At 41.7% G+C, this 23,003-nt stretch overlaps 1 protein-coding gene across 4 annotated transcripts in view; it reads right to left on the bottom strand.

Annotated features, from left to right (window-relative positions):
• RBM26 (RNA binding motif protein 26) overlaps nucleotides 1-23,003 on the bottom strand; it is a 68,023-nt gene that overhangs the window by 30,812 nt on the left and 14,208 nt on the right. For 2 of the 4 annotated variants that reach the window (XR_010083984.1, XM_063425819.1), the window contains exons 5-10: nucleotides 16,298-16,450; nucleotides 7,021-7,232; nucleotides 5,910-6,170; nucleotides 3,811-4,050; nucleotides 2,014-2,157; nucleotides 95-265 (exon numbers count right to left, since the gene is read on the bottom strand). Coding sequence is in view for 3 of the 4 variants with exons in the window: in XM_063425819.1 (XP_063281889.1) it covers nucleotides 95-265; nucleotides 2,014-2,157; nucleotides 3,811-4,050; nucleotides 5,910-6,170; nucleotides 7,021-7,232; nucleotides 16,298-16,450 (1,181 nt within the window). In the remaining variant the exon portion in view is untranslated. The remainder of the gene's footprint in view (nucleotides 1-94; nucleotides 266-2,013; nucleotides 2,158-3,810; nucleotides 4,051-5,909; nucleotides 6,171-7,020; nucleotides 7,233-16,297; nucleotides 16,451-23,003) is intronic. The other 2 variants (XM_063425817.1, XM_063425816.1) reach the window with 2 other exon arrangements.

Below are 23,003 nucleotides of genomic sequence, written 5' to 3'. Positions count from 1 at the left end.
ACACATATATATTTTTTTTTTTTTTCCCAATAAAAGTGTATTTTGAGATATATATAACCCTCCCATAATTTTGTAAAGTGGAAAGCAACTTTACCTCTTGGAGGCGAGTCCATGTCTCCAGATGTTAAACCTATTAAATTAGGTCTTTGCGTATGCACGCGATGTCTATACATTGGCCTGCCAGTATTTGTCATGCTTGGCGCTTCTGGATTGTACCCATCTGTTTCATATGTTTCGGGAAACAAGGGAATGGGTACTGTTATAGCTATTAGTTCCAAACAGAAAGATAAAAATGAAAAAGCAGTGTGAATGACTATAAACATATTCAATCACAATATAAAACAGTCAGCGGTGCTACAGCATATTTATAAAAGAGTCATATACTTATTAATACAGGGTGAGCCAAAATTCAGAATAGGATAGGTAAATAACTTATTGGTTATAAGTACATTTTATTTTTTTTGCAGGAACACGTAATAACTGAGTCTTGGGAGATTCATTATGAGTAATTTCACAATTACTTCCAGTGCAGATATCTGAAATTGCGGGTGTACATGAACAAACCACGTACATTTCAGCAGATCAAAGAGAATATCTGTGTAGAAATTCTAGCGCTAGAGCCTCAAATATTGACTTCTTTTATGAACTATGCAATCGAAAGAGCCCGACTTCGCGAGGCAGCAAATCTCCATACGCTAAGCATTCATTGTATGTAATATCATTGAAATTGGTTCATTAATCAAAAAAAATAAAAAAAGTTGTCTTCTCAAACCCTACACTGAATTTTGTCTCACCCTGTGTATGTTTACTTCAAACAGTAAGCCTCTTGCAAGCTTCAGGAATTGGACAATAGTGAAAGAAACACTATAGTCACTATAACAAGTACAGCTTTTTTTATTTGTTCTGAGGAGTATAATCATTCCCTTCAGGTTTTTTGCAGTAAACACTGTCTTTTCAGAGAAAAGCCAGGGTTTACATTACAGCCTAGGGATACCTCCACTGGCAACCCCTCAGATGGCTACAAGAGGTGCTTACTGGGGCAGTGCTGCCATTCTGTGTCTCCACCCTCTGAATGGAGACACTGAAGTTTCCTTATTGAGATGCATTGATTCAATACATCTCTATGAAGAGGTGCTGATTGGCCAGGGCTAAGTCTGGCTGGTGCTGGCTCTGCTCCTGATCTGGCTTCATGACAAGCTCAGTCAACCTAATGCTTTCCACCAGGAAAGCATTTTGATTGGCTCAGATCAACACTTCTGATGATGTCAGCCAAGCAGAGGCAGAGCCAGCAGCAGCAGACTGGAGTAAAGGTAAGAATTTACTATATTTATGAGGGAAAGGTGGGGACAGATGGTGTTAACACTATAGTGTCAAGAATATCAGGAATACATGTTTGTGTTCCTGACCCCAAGTGTTCCTTGAATGTGGAATACTGAGCGACTCATGGAGAGACACTAGAATCGATTATATCTGCTCATCTCATATTGTCTTCATAGTTTATGGTTGTCCAACTGTTGGTTATACAAGTTTCCTGATCTTAATACCGGACTGTAAAATAAATAAATGTTTGAATGAGTGGGGTGGGTCAGTGTGTGAATGCAGGGAGATATGTATGTATGGAGAGGGCTAGTGTGCGTGTGGATTCTGGATGTATGTACGTGAACAGCAGCTGTGAGTGAATACAGATATATATATACACATACACACATATATATATTTATAAATAAATAAAGGGGAGGTATTTGTACCCCTCAGAGTCCGTAGCCTATTCTCCTCTTAAATCCCTACAGCCAGTAGCCCATATTAAACAACTAACCTCCCTATTCAGTCAGTATCTACCTCCTACTTCCCATCCCCCTCACCAGTTTTCTTCACACATGTGGCTGCACATGTTTCAAGCACTGAAAATGTTGAATTTTACATTAAATAACTGAAGTGAAGGTGTAAATGTACTAGAGCAAAGAAATTACTAGTAAACCCAATAAAAATGCTTAAGTATTCTAGAATAGGTACCGGATGAGAATAGAGATGGTGGTGCTACTGGGGGTGGTGGATGGTGGATGCCTGTTGTGACAACAGTAGGTACAGAGCTCGTCACAGAATTAGGAGGTGCGTCCATGCCAGATGGCTGCAAAGGAGGAAGTGGAGGTGGGGGGCCTGTAAAAGAAAAAAATCAAATAGTTACAAATATATATATATACACACACACGATATTTCTACACACCAACCGTAAAAAAAGAAAAATTTACTCAAAATAGATTCACTACCTTCTCCCAGAACGAGAGTTGTAAGGTGATGCGCCAAGGGTTTATATAGCCCATGTTCATCCTTTAAGACTAAAGGCAAACAGTCTTTAAGTTATGTACATGGAAAGGCCTAATTCACACAATTTAATCCTAACTAAGTGCTGTATCAAGATATTGACATGGGATTATACACTCTTCTTTGTTTATCACATCACTGTTGTAGTCCCATGCTGCTCATAGCTTATGTCAGTCTGTGACCACTAACTGTGATCCCAGATGACAGAGGGGACCCTCAGGTATCACAAAATACCTTGGATTCCTTTTAACCAGCAAGGATTTAACCCCTGCTGACACTTTTACTGCACAGCGGTCTATGCAGTCAAGGGTCATTACAACTCAGCACTGCATGACGGCACAGACCACCACATTGACATTAAGTTTAGGAACAACATAACCTAAATTAATTTCCACTCAAAAGAACTTCATAATGAATTGCCAACTGGCTTGAAAAGTTATAAGTGTTTGTTTCCCTCTACTCTCCACTGTGCTTTTGTTATCTTGAGCCATGGCATGTTTTGATAAAATGCTTTCCTGTACATTGGAAATTGACTTATTTATTTATTGGGATATTTTAGGTTGCAGCTGAATATACTAAAGTGCTCTATTATCCAATCTATGTTTATTCATGCTTCACTTGGATAGTACTATGGTCTAACCTTGAGTCAATCTCTGTTACTTAACACTTAGACCATGTTTTAACCTCTTGTCTACCTGGGTACACTGGTATACTTTTTCAGTGCACTATTTACCTACCAAGGGCTAACAAAGGTACTATTAACATGCTGCTTTTTACAGACAGAACTATGGTTTAACCTCTAGTTAATCCTTGTTTTTAACACATACTATGATTTAACCCCTTGTCTACCTTGGCACACTGGTTTATTTTCCAGTGCACTACTTACCTACAAAGGGTTATCAAAACTGCTACAAATAAGCCTAATTAATAAAGCTTGTATATTAATATTTTAAGTACCTGTCTGGATAACCCAATGGTTATCCATTATCCATACTAGGTAGAGGAGTAGCCTTACACGGCTAGTATATTTCACTTGCACGTGGGATAGATGTTCTTTGTGTATGTATTGGTGCATGCAGAGTGGACTGTGATCCCATTTACCTCAGGATACGTATTACATTTTCCAGTTTTTACCTCATCCACGTTGTTGTTGTTGTTGTTATTATTATGGTTAGGCCTTTTGGACACTACAGGAGTGTCTACATTGGTGTATAGATCCTAAGAAGTAAACTCTTGGGTATTTTATGCTTTTTACTAGCTGTATATTTTAAAAAAGGAATTGTTTCTTTTGAATCCTAGTTGAACCAATTATTTTAGCAGACCAGCATAGGGGTCTTGTAAAAAAATGGCTTACGGTATATTTCATTGGCATATGGAAAACTCATGTATAGACAAACATTTGGCAATTCTCAACACCAAGTGAGGGACAGATTACAAATTAAACACATATATATGCAGATACACAAAAAATACAAAATAATATTGCACCTGTGACTGGTGGTAGGCTGGGTGGAAGTGGTCCTGGAGGAGGCACTGGAGGTCGCAGATTTACAGGTGGTGGTGTTAAGAGGGAGGGTGGAGGAGGAAGACCTAGTGGTGGTGGAACATCAACTCCAGGAGGTTGTGCTGGGAATGGCAGGATACCTGGAAGATTAACATCTTCCACTACAACTGGATCACTACCATGATCAAATGGGCACATATCTCCCCTCATACAAAATCCTTTCTCTGTAGGGTAAAAAGCAGAACAATTTACATGAGTTGCTTATGCTGTAAAGACAAGAAAAAAAGTAATATTACCAATAAAATATTTTATTAGGATTTGACAGTTATACAAATACACAAGGACAGGTGGTAGCAATACAATAAACAGTTTCAGAATCCAATATTATTGCATATTCCCTCAAGTTATATTCAAGCAATGTAATTGAGAATACTAAGAAATCTGCTATGAATGGCAGCCAGCTAACTATAGGTGTGTAAGGGAAAGAAGAATGAAGAAGATAAGGGAACACGTATAAGGGAATTTCAGATGTAAGTACCAATCTGTAAGGAGATACTGCCCTTTCTTCTAAAAGGGAACCTTCATTTTATGTGGGTTTTATTAAGGGCATGGGCCATATGACCCATCATTTGTTGGCTGAGAGTTCAGTCAACACTGTAACTACTGTGGGAATGTTAGTTGTATTCTATCAACAGGCAATGATTTAGGAGAGAAATAGTTTGTCTAGAAACACAAGGGGTAAAAACTTAAAATAACTGATTGAGGTATGCTTTGTAATATCTTCAGTATAAGAAGCCCCTGAAAAAGTAACATTCCAGACAGGACAATCATGCCGCATCTCTCAAGCAGAGGTTAAAATGGGTATTAAACGTATGTGCTAAAAGTTGTGGAACAATCAAGTATCATCTAAATAACCTTTTCCTAGTGACATAAAAAGATGTGCAGCTGAAAAACCCTTATACATTGCACCTTTCATAAGGAATCCACCACAAAGAAAATAATTATAGTTCTTGCTAAACATACCCTGCTGCACACCAAACAAATGTTTTAATCAAAGGAGTAAATTCTGGAGATGCTAGGCCATTATTTGCAAAAGGACCACACAAATTAGAGTCGCAATTTTAAATCCATGTTTAGAAATAAGAAAGTTGAACTGTTTACTGCTGCAACTTTCAACTAAATATTCATTATTTAATGCATTAACTGTGTCTTTCTATAGAAACTTTCGGCAATGCAAAAAAGCCACAAAAAAACGTAGTTCCATTGCTTTGTAATGTAGCTTACATTTTCTTCAGGTGTGCCCAGAACTGAACAAGTGGAAATTTGAAAATTAAACGGAACACTCTAGATACAAATGCAATTTACATGCTTTTTAGAAGTTGTGTTCTTATATATTATAGGCACCTAGGGCCCTTCATCTGCATGACGAGGTCTGGGTACGACGTCCCTGTAGATTCCCTCTACAATTGAAAATATTACCATTTTACATGAATGGTGATGTCTGCGTGGTAAGGTAACATACATGTAGTGGCTGTCACATTGGCAGTCGCTAAATGCACTTACACCCAGATAGCTTTTGTTTTCCTACACCGATGATCTAAACCAAAAAGACAAAGTACAATTGGGGAGACCAGGGTGTGGTGTTGGACAGACTAACGACACAATGCAACCTGTAGCACGACATTATAGCGTTAGGAATACAGGTTTGTGTTCATAAAGCTGTAGTGTTCCTTTAAAACCATGTTTACCTGATAAAATTGCTTTAAATGAGAAATGTTGCATCCTTCTCAAGCATAAGTCTTTGGAAAACAGACTTACAGTATAGCTCAGTCAAAAAGCTCCATCTGCAACCATTGTCCTCTTTTTAACTATATAGTATGTCAGACGGAAAGGTCACAGATAGAGTCACATCAGCAGCTCAGTGCTCTCTGATTTCTAACTGACTGAGCATGTACGCTATGTACAAATAATAAGCAAATTGCTATGTGAAAAGAGAGGGCACTATAAAAGTTATATCAAGCAACAAACAAGTGACATTTTATTACATTTTACTACTAAAAAGAAGGAAAAATGAAAAACATACCGTCATAGTCCCTACATCTTTTCTTGGGTACTGGAGGTCTACCATATGTGCTGTGGTCAACTTGATCTTCATGGAATTCTGGCCAGTTTTCAGTTGTGCTGCTTCCATGGTGAGAAGGTGCTATAACTGTAATAGTGCTGTTTAGTGTTGGAACTGGATAATGTGCTGATGCAATTTGGGGTACAGAAGATCCCGATGGATAATTGTTATCTGTGGGTTCTGTCCTTTCAACTTCATATTTTGGTTTGCCGGACTCTTTATCTATAAAAGTTTCAGATAGTTTGTGTTAAACAAAATTATAACAAATTGCTAAAAACAAAATACTGCTTGGTAAAGTCTTAATGTTATTACGGTTGCATGTTGAACACTGTTTTGTGGGCTTAAATGCTAATGCTGAAGTAGCAACGTAGCAGGGCAGCGACTGCATATACTATTTATCCCAGTTGTCTGCATTTCTATTTGGTTAACTGACAGTCTTATCATCAAACTGTAACAGCCACTTTTCAGGAAGTGATACTTCCACAACCATTCACCCTCATTAAAAACGCTATGGAAGTGCTTACTGAAGTAAGTATTGCAGAAAAATGTATAAAGGCACTTACCTTTCCAGCACTTCCATGCACATTTTTGGCAGGGCATCTGCTAAAAAATACTGCAAAGTATGAGCATTCATTGATCACGCACACCTGACAATGTTTGGGTTTTATAAAAGGTACACTCCAAGAACAAAAACCTCTGCAACACACTGCAGTGGTTATGGTGTAAGGAGTACACTGGTGCCTCCTCAACATAAGTAAACCGTTTTAGAAAAGCTTAACTTCTTACCAGGAGTTCTATGGATGTCCCTTCCTGCTTCCATAGCCTTCAGAGAGCTGAAAGCTCTGCTTCATTGGTTGAGAGTGATCAACTGACACTCTCAGACAATGAACAATTCCTGGACTGCATCTCAGTCAAGTAAACAAAAGTTCCTAATCAGGTGCTTCCGACTCTTCTGGACGCAGATAAAAGGTTTCGCTTCCTTCATTGCAGTATGTGCATGGACTGAACTGGATTGTGAAGTCAATTACTAAACCTTCAATATACACAGAATAAAGTACACAAAAATAAGTACCTCTGCTCCGTGTTCTGCTCCTTGATCGGCTTCTATCTCTGTCTCTATCGCGTTGCCGCTCCTTACTCCAGCTGCGACTTCGGCTTCTGCTGTAACTGCGACTCCTTCCTCGTCTCCGGTTGTATCTGTCTCTGTATGAATCTCGTCGAGGTAGATTCCGGTCATATTCTCTTTTACGAGACCGGTCATCTTTTTTTCGATCATCTCTACTTCTATACAAAATTTAAAAAAATTTAATTGTGTGTGTAAAAGGAATAAATAAATTTTCTCTCCCTATTTACAGTTTTAAGGCTGACTCCTCTTCATCAGTAATCAATTAAAGGATTTTGACTTCCTTAAATAAAGCTTATTCATCTATTACATTGATCAGATTTCTAACCAGAATTGTGGCAGATGGATGAACTATATATATATATATATATATATACATATACATATACATATATATATAATAGATGCATATCCCGCTTCACAAAAGTGTATGATAAAAGAAAACAAAACAAATAAAAAAACATTAATGTGTAGTGATTTGCTTAAAATCACAAAGATTTGTAGCTTCTTCCATTAGTTCTCATTACAAACAGTGGCTGAAAGGTTCAAACAATTCAAGGATTTAAGGAATTTGATTTTGTTTTTGTTATCAGCATTCTACTTAAGTTCTACAATGTGATGACCCAAACAAAGTTGTCTACATTCACCTAAAATATGACAAGATATGTACACCTAAGATAAACACAACTTTTTTATGATTTAAAAAAACAAAACAAAAAAAAAACCCTCAGTGAGGTGTTCATCGCAAAGAGGCAGATGGGACATACAGAAAAAAAAAAAAAAAACTTTAATATAAATGGTGTTTTTTTTCCGGAATCAACTCTTAAAACTAATTGTGGCTTTGTACTCAGATCCAACAGCCAAGGTAGTTGGGCAAGGCTTCTCCTCCCAGTGGTTTACAATCAGGAACGGTACCAGACAGGGATGTCATTTGGCCCCGCTTCTCTACATCATGACCTTAAAACAACAAAGAGATTATGGGCATCTCTATTGGCGACACGGAAAACAAGACCAGTCTCTATGCGCATTGTATTCTGCTGACATTAACATACCCTGAAACCTCAGTAGAAGCCCTTTTTAAAAGAGATTAAAGGATCTGAGGAATACTCTAATTATAAGCTCAATATTAACAAATCACAAGCGATGACAGTAGGAATCAGTGAAAATAGATTGACTTCACTAAGACAATTTCCCTTTTATGTGAAAAGAGAATTGCATTGATTACTGAGGGATTAGAATCGCAAAGGATCCTTTACATCTAATTGTTCTGAATTACCAAGACTTATTAAACAATCTTTTTTTAAAAATTGGGAGAATGGAAACAATTACCCATATCATGGATGGGCAAACTTTATGTTATTAAATCGTACGTACTACCCAGATGGCTATATAACTTAAGAGTAATCCCACTTCAACTTCATCCTATTTCTGTATACAATTTCAAACAGCAGTAGAAAAATGTATCTGGTTAAACAAGAAACCAAAAATATCTGAAAAAATATTATATGGAAACAAATCTAGTGGGGGTATGGGCATTCCCAACATGATGCTATATAGTAGAATGTATGCATTGACGCATCTACATGCTATTCACTCACACTCTTCTAGATTTGAAGATTGGTTTATGATTGAGGAAAAAATATTGGATATTAAGAATTATAACAATATTTTATGGATATATAATGCAGTAGTAAAAAAAATCTTGGATGATTCTAAATGGAACTTTGACCATCCTTTTAGTCCAAACTGAAGACTAGCATTGGATTAAGTGACAAAATAATAAAACAAACCCCTATAGAAATAATAGAAAACAACATCCCAGATATGAATAAGATAAAGTGGTATTACAACAAAAATCTAAAGGTAGTAGACTTTTTTTTAGAGGGTTCCCAATTCAAAACATATGAACATTTAATAACTGAGCATGAAATACCAACTAATGATTACTATAATTTGATTCGTATAAAGCATTCTCTCACTGGGCACCTCCTAACCACTCTAACACCAAAATGCAATGGATGCATTAGAGAACATCTTTGCTGTCCATTCAAACAAAAATATTTTTTAAAAAGCCCATATTTTTCAGGGCGGAGCCTGACCGGGGAGCCGACTAGACGCAAAATCTGTGAGCTCCCGAGCCCGGTCCTGATCTAAAGCGGAAAACGGGGGGAAAATCCCAGACCCTGAACCCCAACTTACCTTACTCGACGACACCAAAGCTGGGGAGCAGAATGATATCCCACACACCCGTATGACCGCTGGATCGGTAGATCAGAGGCTTGGGGCCTACACGACGCAGTGCAGGGGAGAGGCGGCCGCTCTCCCAACTCATCAAAGCGTGCGGCACCTGAAGTATCGGGCCTCCCCTCCCCCCTCAGGACCGGTGGGGGTTAACCCGGTCCAATCACCCGCAACCTGTGAACCCACACAGCTAACTGGCGACCTGGAAACCCGCTTGAACAGGCTGATGGCAAACTTCTGGGCAAAGGTGGAAGCCAGACACACAGCTACACAGCAGCAGCCGCGGACGGGCAAGAACACGCCAAGGTCCCAAGTAAGCAACAGCCGGAGGGGCACGGGGAAGCTCCCAGGCATAAACCCGACGGCACAACCCACGACCCCCCACAAGAGCCAACTCGGGGTGAGGGCCCCAAGGGGCAAAGCCCAGACGCATCCCCCACGCAAGCAGAGGCGGAGGCCTGCGCATGGCACGCGGCGACGCACCACCACAGGCCTGGGTCCTACCTCAACAGGTATATACCCGGCCTCTTCACCACCGCTGAAAGAGATCCGAAGGGAAGAGGCGCTCAGCCACCAGACGAGCACCCAGTCAGCAACAACCTCTTACCGCTGCCGGGACCGGAGGAGCCACAGCAGTCCAGCACCTCGCTAGCCTCTTGCTCCAGATCAGCAACCACGGCCTCCAGAATGGGTATCGGCTAGGCACATAGGGACTACCTCATCATTTGGCATCCAGCCGTTGCCCACACGCACACCATGTGACCTGTGCTTCTGCCCGGACGCTATCCTGTATGGAAGCTGAACTTTGGACGTACCCTTCAAGTTTGGACTCCTATTTAACCCCTGATAACTTTTTTTTTTTTTTTTTTTTTTTTTCTACGTGTATCTAGAATACTCACTAAGCCTCTGCTTTTCTGTTAAGCTGCTGTGACCAAGCTATAGACCCAGCTGACCTTTCTTTTTGCAACAGGTCGTTTATTAGTAAACTGCAACACAAGTCTTACACCAGCTTAACGTGTCTATCATCTAGACTAGCATGTTTGATTGTATAGCCCAGCAAATGAAAATAGCGTTCAGGTTCATTAAGATCGTAGTACTATAAAAGCGTATTTACTTAGAATGTACTGTTTTCTCTTACTTTTTGTTTTTACTATAGAGCCTTCCATGTGATTTGCACACGAGACGTATTCTTACAATCACACATTTCCACAAGTATAGCAAGCCTATATAATTACAGACATGCATTTCCAGCTAGGACTAAACAAGATTACTCTGTATTTTAATAAGCCTGTTTGTATATTCGTATTACTCCTGTTCCAAAAAAAAAAAAAAGTGCAGCATACCACGCATACTCGAAGTGATATATACTGTTACTCTCTCTTATGTTATGTGACAACGCTGAGACATGTATTTAACTCTGCACTCAAAAATAAAGAATTAAAAAAGCCCATATTTTTCTAAAAACCTTGGAAAAGGTAATTAAACCTAGATAATTTACGGTTTGGTCTAAAGACCTAGGAAACGAGTGGGAACAAGTTGGATACAGGTTGGGAGAGTCACACACTGCCTAAATATCCAAATATATATATATATATATATATATATATATATATATATATATATATATATATATATATATGAACCCTGGCTGAGTATGCATCTGGACAGGTTTAAAGTCTAATTCCCTAATTCTCTTATGGTTTCTAATATATGGGGAGGGGAGATACACCCGGTCGCACTGACTTATCTTGTTTATTTTGTCTGTTTCTTAACAATTTTTTCGCATATGGGGGACATAGAACAAGATGGTTATTAGTTATTTGACAGCTTTAAAATCATTTATATGTCCTATTTGATGCACTTTATTTATGAGAGAGAGAGATTGTAGCTGTATTAGTCCCGTGAAGAACATGTAAAAAAAAACAAAAAAAAAAAAAAAAAAAAAAAAAACACAGATATAATTCGTATCTTCTAATATCTTTTTTTATTGGACTAACAGAATTTTTTAATGACAAGCTTTTGGGAGAACCTCCCTTTCTCAAGTCTGAAGCATTTCTGTGCAAGACGACACATAGATGTAGCCTGTCTCGTAGATTGGGAGAGTACATTTAGATGGAATATTCCACTGGATCTTTGGATTGCTTGGACAGCACTGTGACATGTAACGATGGCACAATCCACACCTCGGTTTACAGAAAACCCACAGACAGGTGCAGTTACCTTCACAGCTCCAGCTTCCACCCCTCCCATACTAAGCAGGGCATCATCTACAGCCAGGCCACTAGGTACCATCGCATATGCTCTAATCCTAATGACCGTAATTCCCATCTAAATGTACTCTCCCAATCTATGAGACAGAAAGGCTACAAACCAAAGACTATTACCAAACAAATCAATTTTGCTGTAAAAACTCCACGCACGCGCCTGCTACAGTACAGAGAGAAAAAAATATCCACACGAGTACCACTTGTGGTCACCTACAACCCAGCTCTTGAGGAAATATGGAAAATCATCAAAGACCTACAACCAATGTTAACAGAAGATGAGACTGTGAAAAACATTTTCTCTGAAACATCCATTTTGGCCTTCAGACAACCACCAAACTTTTAACCAACAATTAATCAACAGGAAGCTGCCCACTGATGGGAAGAATAATGAAAACGTGACCAGTAAATGCAAAAAGCCTTGCTGCAAACTGTGTCAACACATATGCAGAGACAACACACAACAATAAAACCCAAGAAATTAAAGTTTCATACTCCTGCACATCCAGCACTGTTGTATACAGGATTCAATGCACCAAATGCCACCTAGGATGCTACATTGGGGAAACCACCCAGCAATTAAATGGCAGAATGAATATGCAGACAGTCCATTAAACACAACAAAGAAGGATCATACTGCACTCCTGTGGGACACCACTTTACCAAGCCTGGGCACTCAATGAAGGACCTAAAAATCAAATACTGAAAGGGGTTTTTAAAAATACCACCCAAAAAAAACCCAAAAAACACTTTTGAAACCAGAATGATCAAATTGTTTAACAGCAAGAATAGAGGACTAAATATTGATTTGGATTTCCTGTCCCACTAAAAACACTTCCCCACATTATCTTACTGTTCTGTCATATATATCATCATTGAAAATGCATTCCAATATGTTTATTCTATCCATAAACAAAGTGTGTAGACCTTTCCCATATTCTTACGCATGTATGCTTATATATGTGAATGTGCATTTATATTTGAGTATATGAGTTCATGTGTTTGGATATAAATATATAGGTGTGTGTGTGTGTGTGTGTGTGTGTGTGTATACACACACACACACACACACACACACAGACATATATATATATACATACATACATATATAAAGTGTACCAATTTCTGCACTATTGGCTTGTTGGTTTTTTTTCCTCCCTCACTCTGATCTTCAGAAAGATATGTATGACCCTCTGCAAGAATGTTGTCAATGTTTTCTTTCAAACCTGTGTCTTATTTGCACTCATGTCACTTTAACCCCTGTATCACAACTCAACATTGAATTCTATGTGTCGTCTTGCTCAGAAATGCTTCAGACTTGAGAAAGGGAGGTTCTCCCAAAAGCTTGTCATAAAAAGAAATTCTGTTAGACCAATTTAAAAAAAAAAAAAAAAAAAAAAGGTATCACAAGATACTAATTATATCGGTTTTTACACACACACACACACACACACACACACACACACACACACACACACACACACACACGTATCTCTATGGATAGTTGATACAATGTCAAACAAATCTGCACACCAGTCAAGCCATAAGACTTGCTTTTTTCATAGAAATGACAAATTTGCAGTGATGTTACTACTGCAAAGGATTCTGGGTAGGCATATGCAAAAACAAAGTCAAATTTTTGCCTCATTCCGTTTTAAACATGGATTCCTTTGAGTCTGTGTTTGCTGTATACAATAGCTTTGAAACACAACTTAGAAAAATATGCAAAGCCAGTGAACCACTCATGGACAGCTGTTTAATTTTTAATGCAAATCATTAGCACGAGGCTGGTTACTGGTTGGCTATTGAGGCTTGGTAGTGCCAAGGCAGCCCCTTTCTGCACGATCCGGTCCTCCAGGGCCATGTGATCACGGGTCCTTGCGATCACATGGCCGAAATAGCCGGGTCATGCAGTGCATGTACAGGTGTTATGGTATTTTCAAAAGTTACAGAGTGTAATTATAATACTTGCATTTCCATTTTTTCACATTAAGATTCACCAGATTGGTTATGATGCCTTTGAGAGCGTATGGTAACCCAGGAATGAGAATTATCCCCATGATGGCATACCATTTGCAAAAGAAGACAACCCAAGGTATTGCAAATGGGGTATGTTCAGTCTTTTTTAGTAGCCACTTCGTCACAAACACCGGCCAAAATAAGCGTTCAAATCAGTTTTTTTGCATTTTTCACACACATACAAATTAGAATGCTAACTTTGGCCAGTGTTTGTGACTAAGTGGCTACTAAAAAAGACTGGACATACCCCATTTGTAATACCTTGGGTTGTCTACTATTGCAAATGGTTTACCATCATGGGGGTAATTTTCATTCCGGGGCTACCATATGATCTCAGAGACAACATAACCAGTCTGGCAGATTTCAATGTGTATAAACTAAAAAATGTAATGTGCTAAATTTGACCCTTTAACGTTCCAAAACACTATAAAACCTGTACTTGGGGGGTGTGCTATTTTACTTGTGAAACTTCACTGAATGTGTGAATTTTATTGCAGTAACAGCTAAACATAATATGCCATTTACAGTTAAAATGCCACACAGAACTAAAAAAAAATAAAAGCAATTCTTAATTTTTCTAATTTTTTAAAATTGTATTTATATTTTATTATGTTTAATTTATAAATATTTGATGTGACATGAAAGTCCTGTTTCTCCTGAACAAAATGATATATTATAAGTGTGGGTGCATTTAATATGAAAGAGGTGAATTACGCCTGAACAGACATATAGCGTAAATTCAAGGTTTTGTTTACATTTTGTTTTGATCACAACTTGTACAACTGCCCCAGTCCATAAGGGGTTAATTATTAAACAATTAGTAAGCCAGTCAATTCATAAAAGTAAATATTTTAGATATGCAATTTACAGGAAAAAATTTTTAACTGTTAGACAGTAGGATTTACAAAAACACAGGCATGCACAAAGAAGAGCTCTCTAATAATCTATAAAACAATTAGAGTGCACAAAAAACACAGGGTCATACATTGAAATCTGAGAGGAAAAAAAGACTTTAGTGAGACATATGGAATTAAAGTGTCCTGTCAACTGATGCTTTAAAATGTGCTAGATTTTTAATCTATACAAAATAGACAAATAAACAATAACTAATAAGAATAGCTTAGTGCCCACAGAGAGAGATCCAATTTCCAATTAGAAGTCAGGAAAGAATAATTATTCTTAAAGTCAATCACAATGTAAAGATCCTTCAAGATGACAAGGACATTCATGTATGTGGGACAGAGGGAGAACCTGCACAGAGATATACTAACCTAAAGCCTTTCATCTTTCTTTAGCTTTGTATTTGGCTTCTGAACCTCCATTTGCGAGAAGTCTCAACTCACTTTATATAAGATTCCAAAAGACCTCCTCCACCTAATGCACAAGTCTATATTTTGTATCAGAATATCGATTACATTGGAAAGATTTTGGACCATTGGAGCTAAAGTTCATATTACTTCAATGTTTGGTTTTCTTATTTTTGGACCAAATTCAACAACAGGGTATGTTGAAGGTTGGACACGATTAATTGAAAGCAGGTTATTTCTGCAAAGACCCACAATGGTAAAGACCAAAAGACGATGGACACTAGCAAAAGAAGGTGAGGACCGCTGTTATATTCATGAGAATGCATTGTACACCGGCTATAAATCTGTTATTTATGGAAGAATCACCAGGATTTCCCACAGATCTCATACATGTACAGAGAGATGAAATCGATATAATGGTCAGCCATGACTACTGAAAAATGCAAGGAATTCTAAAACTCAATATTCCAGGACGGTCTTTATTTCCCTAAAGTTACAAGTAAATCAACATAGCTCATGTCTACCTTTTAATTGTGATGGAATTTTAATAAAACTTTTCATAAATATTCAATATGATTAAAGGACCACTATAGGCACCCAGACGATTTCAGCTCAATGAAGTGGTCTGGGTGCCAGGTCCATCTAGAGTTAACCCTGCAGCTGTAAACATAGCAGTTTCAGAGAAACTGCTGTTTACATATGGGTTAATCCAACCTCTAGTGTCTGTCTCATTGACAGCCGCTAGAGGCGCCTCCACGCTTCTCACTGTGATTTTCGCAGTGAAAAGATGCTTACGTCCATAGGAAAGCATTGAGAAATGCTTTCCTATGGACTGACTGAATGCGCGGCTCTTGCAACGCATGCGCATTCAGCCGATGACGTCGGAAGGAGGAGGAGAGTCCCCAGCGCCGAGGGAGCCCGGCACTGGAGAAAGGTAAGAATTTAGCCCCTTCCTCCCCTTAGAGCCTTGCAGGAGGGGGACCCTGAGGGTGGGGGGGACCTATTAACACTATAGTGCCAGGAAAACGAGTTTGTTTTCCTGGCACTATAGTGGGCCTTTGAGAAATAGTCATTCCTCTGATATTTTTTCAGTAGAAGATTTAGCAAAGTGATAGATAACCTTTTACATTGCAAATGTTATGTACTTTACTTTCAATGATGCTCAGCCAGTCTTTCAGTTTAACTGTTTATGTAGCTGGGTGTAAATGGGAATCAATCCACAACATATAGAAAAACAGTGCAAAACATGACCCTCTCACTAGCAGATGACTGCAAGGTAGTGTGATGTAATCCAATGTAGACTATTCACACACATTTTCCAGTAGGTCTAGTCTCATGTTCTATTTCATGAAGATAGCCACATTCTGTGATCATGCTAAAAACTAACCACTTTACCTTGTGGTGTTTTTTGTATTTTGAATTTTGCTTCCACTCAAACGACTCGGTGGAATATCGACCTCTTGTTTCTGTTCCTGCCCTCCTGATCTGAAGAGGTGTTGCATGGAAGAACTATCTCGATCAGAATTGCTTCTTTTGCGACTGTTTTCCCTTTTACAACAACAAAAGTAATAACAAGCAAGTGAAGCGATTTATCATAGGTTATTTCCAATTACTGTGCCAATTACATATGCAAAGGATTTTGTTTACAAGTCAGAAAAATACTATAAGAGAACATAAATAATTGCTGGTCCATTCAAAGTTATAAAAAAGCAGAACCAGATCATTACATTTCTTACATAGCAGCTATATTTGATTTTTCCTTTTCACCATTCAACAGCTCCTCACTTTAGTTTAGACAAACCAGAAGGAAGTTTGAACACTCACAGGAGTTTGTTCCAGATTAATAAACTGCTATAAAAAATTAATGTAAAAAAAATTATGATTTTTCAAAAAGGTTTTTCACCCTTCACTACAGAATACATTTACTATCCTTTTCTTAAAGGACCACTCTAGTGCCAGGAAAGCATACTCGTTTTCCTGGCACTAGAGTGCCCTGAGGGTGCCCCCACCCTCAGGGACCCCCTCCCGCCCGGCTCTGGAAAGGGGAAAGGGGTAAAAACTTACCTTTTTCCAGCGCTGGGCGGAGAGATCTCCTCCTGCTCTCCTCCTCCGATCCTCCTCTTCTCCTCCCCGTCGGCTGAATGCGCACGCGCGGCAAGAGCTGCGCGCGCATTCAGCCGGTCACATAGGAAAGCATTCACAATGCTTTCCTATGGACGCTGGCGTGCTCTCACTGTGAAAATCACAGTGAGAAGCACGCAAGCGCCTCTAGCGGCTGTCAATGAGACAGCCACTAGAGGACATAGGGGGAAGGCTTAACCCATTCATAAACATAGCAGTTTCTCTGAAACTGCTATGTTTCTGAAAAAATGGGTTAACCCTAGAAGGACCTGGCACCCAGACCACTTCATTAAGCTGAAGTGGTCTGGGTGCCTAGAGTGGTCCTTTAAATCCAATTTCAGCATTGAAAGCCAGTCCAACATTCCACATTTCTCTAAATGGGCTGAAGTTTCATCCATTCCTCATCTTTCTATAATTATAAAGAGACTTACTGAGCAACCACACTTGTATGACAATACATATACACATGATGATTTCTCATTCAAGCGAAGGAGAAAGATACAGATTCTAATTCACGAGGAAAAAGATAAATTAATGAGCAGCAAATGCTCTAGAATGAGAAAACACTGAGTGAGGGACTTGTGAAAAATTAGACAGTGGAAAGTTCCTACTGGGAGGGAATACAACTTGTGCTTTGAGATGAGCAGAAAACCAAAACAAAACAGGATGGTGTTATGGGGTAAGAGGTTTTTAAGAAAAGTCTTTTTTTTTTCCTTCAAAAAATTAAATAAGGATACATTTTATGTTTAAAACTAACTTCTGGTGCCTGAAATGGCTCTCCAACAGAAATATTACCCTCTGTTATATTATGTTCTATAAGACCTCAGCCAAATGTACAAACTGTACCAAAGGACATCGTCAGTTCTCTTAGAAGCAGAATAGTTCAAGGATATCTAAAAGCTATAAATACAAATCTCCAGAATAACTGCAAGGGTTTCTGGGATATTTGCAGTTCACATACTGAAAATACTTTGATGGTTATGATTGGCTGAGGGAACACTCTTCTTCTGCAGCCAACATTGCAGAAAGAAAATGTAGGCATCTGTTCTAATAAACCTCACATTCAGAAATCAACATATTATTTTATATTCAATATCCTATTCATGTGCACCTACAAATTATGTTTTGAATGCACTTAACACCACCTCAGAAATAATGATATATTGCAAATTGTGAATAACAAATTAAAAAGGCACAATGTGCAGGAAATGACTGCCAAATTGCAATGCAGGAGCTTAACCCCTTAAGGACACATGACATGTCATGATTCCCTTTTATTCCAGAAGTTTGGTCCTTAAGGAATTAAAGGACCACTATAGGCACCCAGACCACTTCAGCTCAATGAAGTGGTCTGGGTGCCAGGTCCATCTAGGGTTAACCCTGCAGCTGTAAACATAGCAGTTTTAGAGAAACTGCTATGTTTACACTAGGGTTAATCCAGCCTCTAGTTGCTGTATCAATGACAGCCGCTAGAGGCGCTTCCCACTGTGAAAAATCAGTGAGAAGACGCTGACGTCCATAGGAAAGCATTGAGAAATTCGGCGCTGACGTCGGAAGAGGCAGGAGAGTTCCCCAGCACCGAGGGAGCCCAGCGCTGGAGAAAGGTAAGAGTTTAACCTCTTCAGCCCGGCGAGAGTGGGACCCTGGGGGTGGGGGGGCCTAAAGACCCTACAGTGCCAGGAAAACAACTTTGTTTTCCTGGCACTATAGTGGTACTTTAAGACACTTTTCCTTTACTTGTAGCAAGCATGACAATTATGGACTGTAACCTAGAACCCCTAGAAAGGACGTTGACCTGACAGGAGAGATCTGGCCAATGTTAAAGTTCCAGGGAACAAGAATATTCAAGCGTCGGACCTGGTCATGAATATGTCACAAAGAGGGGCGTGGCCTGGACGAGCATGGTGCAGGACACACATTGAAAGAGCTCCGCACCCCTGGCCGCCTAAACAGCGAAAACTAGCTACGAAAACGGGAGAAAATGGTCCGCAATAAGAAGCAGCAGACAGCTGAGACAGTGGGAACAGACTCACCGAGGAGACACACGGGCCCGATGGATGATTTCATCGCTACACCGGCCGACACGCGGAGACAGCACAGTGAGCACAAAATGGCGCCCGCCTCTCCAAGCAAGGAGGGCGCGGGAGAGCCTCACACAGAAGATGCCCCGGTTAGTGAACTTGCCCAAATCAGAACCGAACTGGCACACATCTCTGCCAGCATGCTTACCAAAGCAGACACTGGCACTCTAGTGCAGGAAATCCGGGCCGCAATGCGTGGTGAGCTCGCTGAAATGCGCTCAGACCTGACTGCGCTCGAACAAAGAGTGGACGAAATGGAGACAGCAGCCCATGGATGCGACGAGCACCACAGAGCTACAGAGGTAGCGGTTACCAGACAAGGTAACATGCTCCTAACGCTGCGCAGACAAGTGGAAGACTTGGAGAATAGGAGTAGGCGCAACAATATCCGGATCAGGGGCCTACCAGAAGCGGACACAGATCAGCTCCAGACAACGCTGACTGCCCTATTTCACCAACTACTGCGAGACCAGGCCCCGGACACATTCCGCATGGAGAGGGCACACAGAGCACTAGGCCCTCAGAGACAAGATGGCAGGCCCAGAGATGTGATATGCTGCCTCACCTCTCAGGGCGTGAAAGACCAAATAATGGCCGCAGCAAGGGAACAGACCTCTATCAGATTCCACGAAGCTGACATTTCACTCTTTCAGGACCTGTCCGGCCTCACCCTAGACGCCAGAAGGGCCCTGAGACCGGTGACGAGTACCCTCCGTGACAAACGTATACCATACCGGTGGGGCTTCCCATTCAGCCTCCAAGTGAAACACGGTAACGCTTGGCTCACAGCCCGCTGGCCGGAAGATATTCCACGCATGCTGCGAACACTGGGCCTGCCGTCTGTTAGAATTAGGAACTGGATCCTGGAGGAAGCTGTTGCAACACGACGAGATCCTCTAGCTCCGCTGCACCCTCCGGCACCTGTACCCGGCAACAACGCCCTACTGCGTCGACGAGGGGGCCCGGAAGGCCCGGAAGAGTAATCTCCAAGGAGCGCCCGTTCAGAAGGGGATTTGGTGAGTCCTGAACACACGGGGGGACATACTAATGGGCAAGAGAGACCACAAGGCAACGGGGGGGGTCTGGACACTTGGGGAGGGAGAGGGACAGGGGGACTTAATGCCATCAACTGCTTCCCCATCTCCCTGGGCTTGAAAGGGACACAGGGAACTGTGGGACACAGGGAACTGTGCTATTACCCTGAGCTGCCATCACTGATCGCAGGGGACACAGGCGGGGTGGCCTACACATACAGCCTCCAGTTGGGGGATTTGGGTGGGGGGACGAAGGGATGATGTTGCCTGAGGGACGCATACATGCGGAACCACTACAATTACGGCAGCGATGCAGTAACCCAACACGTTTTTTTTTTGTCTTTCTTGGCATAGCCCCGAACTGAGGCCCCCATTTTGACAATGTAATTAAACTGCCGCCAGCCCTCTCATAAGGTCTAGAGATGGCTCAACCCAGGGAAGGGGGATTACTTCAGTCTAGCTATTGGAAACAGTTGTCCCGCAGGGGCTCAAGCACAAAATATATGCATTGTTGGACATGTTGTATGATATTCTGATGTATCTGAGGGAGAGGGGGAAACGTATCCTGAGCTCAGGAGCTTTAATGCATAATATCTGTTGACATGTTCTGTGGTACTAGACCGAGGGACACCCACAAGAGATGATTGATTGCTACTTGGGGAGGCGACAAACCAGGATAGGGACCGGAAGGCCCACACTAGACACGCATATATGATTAAGCCCGGGAGACGGAGTAGTGAGAAACAGCGACGCATAGACACTAGACGAGCGACAACGCCCCGCTCAGCCAGGCCCCCTAGGACCCCCACAAATACGCAACGTAGAGGATATGAGCCACCCCTCACACCGACGGCTGCGTCCAGAGACCCGATATGCATGTGACTAGAAAGAGACAGAACCCTGACAGACCCGACCCTTCCCGGTGGACTTGCCCCCCCTGAGAATGATAGATGCCCCCAGGAGTTTAGGGACCCAACCCTGAGACGACCGCCCACATTCACTTACAACTTACACACAAAACGATGTCCCACTGACCGGAACCATATGCCTCCCGTAAAGTCAAGACCCACTGGCCAGGGGGGTGAGTGATAGTTGGTTTATCTTTCTGATTGTTACTTTTCTAAAGAGAAAAGCACTTATTTATAGTTTTGATTACACTCTTTTCATATACTGTCTATTGCCTGCCACTGTGCTCCAAGGGACCAGTACCCCTTGACAGGCACCACTCAAAGGTTGACGGGGGGGGCGTGGGACGCTCTTATCGGGCGCCGCACGCGACATCCCCGCCACAGGTGCCGACTCATACAGGTCTGTATTGGACCTAACAAACCTCCCCCTCCCTACACCCATCCCTAACCCACCCCCCTCCCTTGATAGGCTCGGGGCCATGGGGTCGGGGTTCACGCCCGCCCCTCTGCATGTCTGGACGGGTAACGCCAGGGGTCTGAATGCCCCCGAGCGGAGATCTCACCTGCTGCGAACTCTATGGGCCGAAAAAGTCTCAGTCGCCTTCCTCCAGGAGACCCACTTCAAAGGCACGGAAAACCCTACGCTAAGAGACTCAAGATACCCAGTGGGGTTCTTCGCGAACCACCAGACAGCCAAGAAGGCAGGAGTAGCAATTTTATTCGCAAGCACGATACCATTTGACTGTACCGACACTCTAGCCGACAACATGGGACGCTATCTGTTCATCAAAGGCACAATAGCTGGTTGCTCGTACACCTTTGCAAGCATATATGCCCCAAACACCCGCCAAGGCAGATTTGTCCGACAGACGCTGACTAAGTTAGAAAGATTCAGAGAGGGATTCCTGGTGGTTGCTGGGGATGTGAATGTGGCCCTGGATCCGAGGAACGACACATCCAGAGGTGCTAGCTCCCTCCCGCGCCAATGCCTACAGACCATCCGAAGAGCCCTCGGGAGCTCCGGACTCGTGGACTGTTGGAGAGTGATGCACCCGACGGACAAGGACTTCACCTACTACTCCACGGTGCACAACTCCTACAGCAGGCTGGACTATATTTTCGTGTCCCAGGAGTTTCTGCCAAAGTTAATATCGGCAGAGATAAGACCAATGACTTGGTCTGACCACTCGCCGGTCTCAGCTACACTCGAGTCCCCACTATTTCGACCACGGGACCGTCAATGGAGGATGAATGAATCGATCCTCAATGACGCACCAGTAATCGCGGAACTCAGGACGATACTAACAACATTCTTTGAAGAAAATGAATCCCCCGAGACGCCGGCGATGGTGGTCTGGGAAACGCACAAATGCGTCATCCGGGGACACCTGATTAAATTATGCACCCACAGACAAAAACAACAGCGCCAACGCGTGGCCGAGTTAACAGCACAGATAGCGACCCTGGAAGCCACCCATAAGGCCTCCCAGACCGACGAGGACTACAGATCTCTCCTAGACGCGAGACGAGCACTGAGAGACATTCTCCAACGCAAACTCCAGTACACGATCCGCAAATCCCAGCGTTTCTTCTACGAATATTCAAATAAATGTGGCCGATTACTCGCCAGAGCTCTACAGAAGAGGCGAAGGATGTGCCAGATCACAAAAATTAAAAACAGAGACCAGACGACCACCCAAATCCCTGACAATATTCTGAGCGCCTTCCAAGGGTTCTACCACAATCTGTATAACCTACCGGTAGATGACGCCCCCGGTGCCCGACGCCTCCAAGATACCCGCATAATGGAGTACCTACAACAACATGTGGAGAGGACCCTCACACGGGAAGAGGCAGCCGCACTGGAAACCCCCATCACACTAGAGGAACTCCAAGCAGCACTGAAAGGCTCCAAGACGAATAAGGCGCCGGGACCCGATGGCCTGCCGGTTCGGTA

This window comes from Pelobates fuscus, chromosome 1 (genome assembly GCF_036172605.1).
Source record: "Pelobates fuscus isolate aPelFus1 chromosome 1, aPelFus1.pri, whole genome shotgun sequence".
Lineage (NCBI taxonomy): Eukaryota > Metazoa > Chordata > Amphibia > Anura > Pelobatidae > Pelobates > Pelobates fuscus.
The sequence above is the reverse complement of the archived record's forward strand: the minus strand, read 5'-3'. Positions and strand labels throughout refer to the sequence as shown.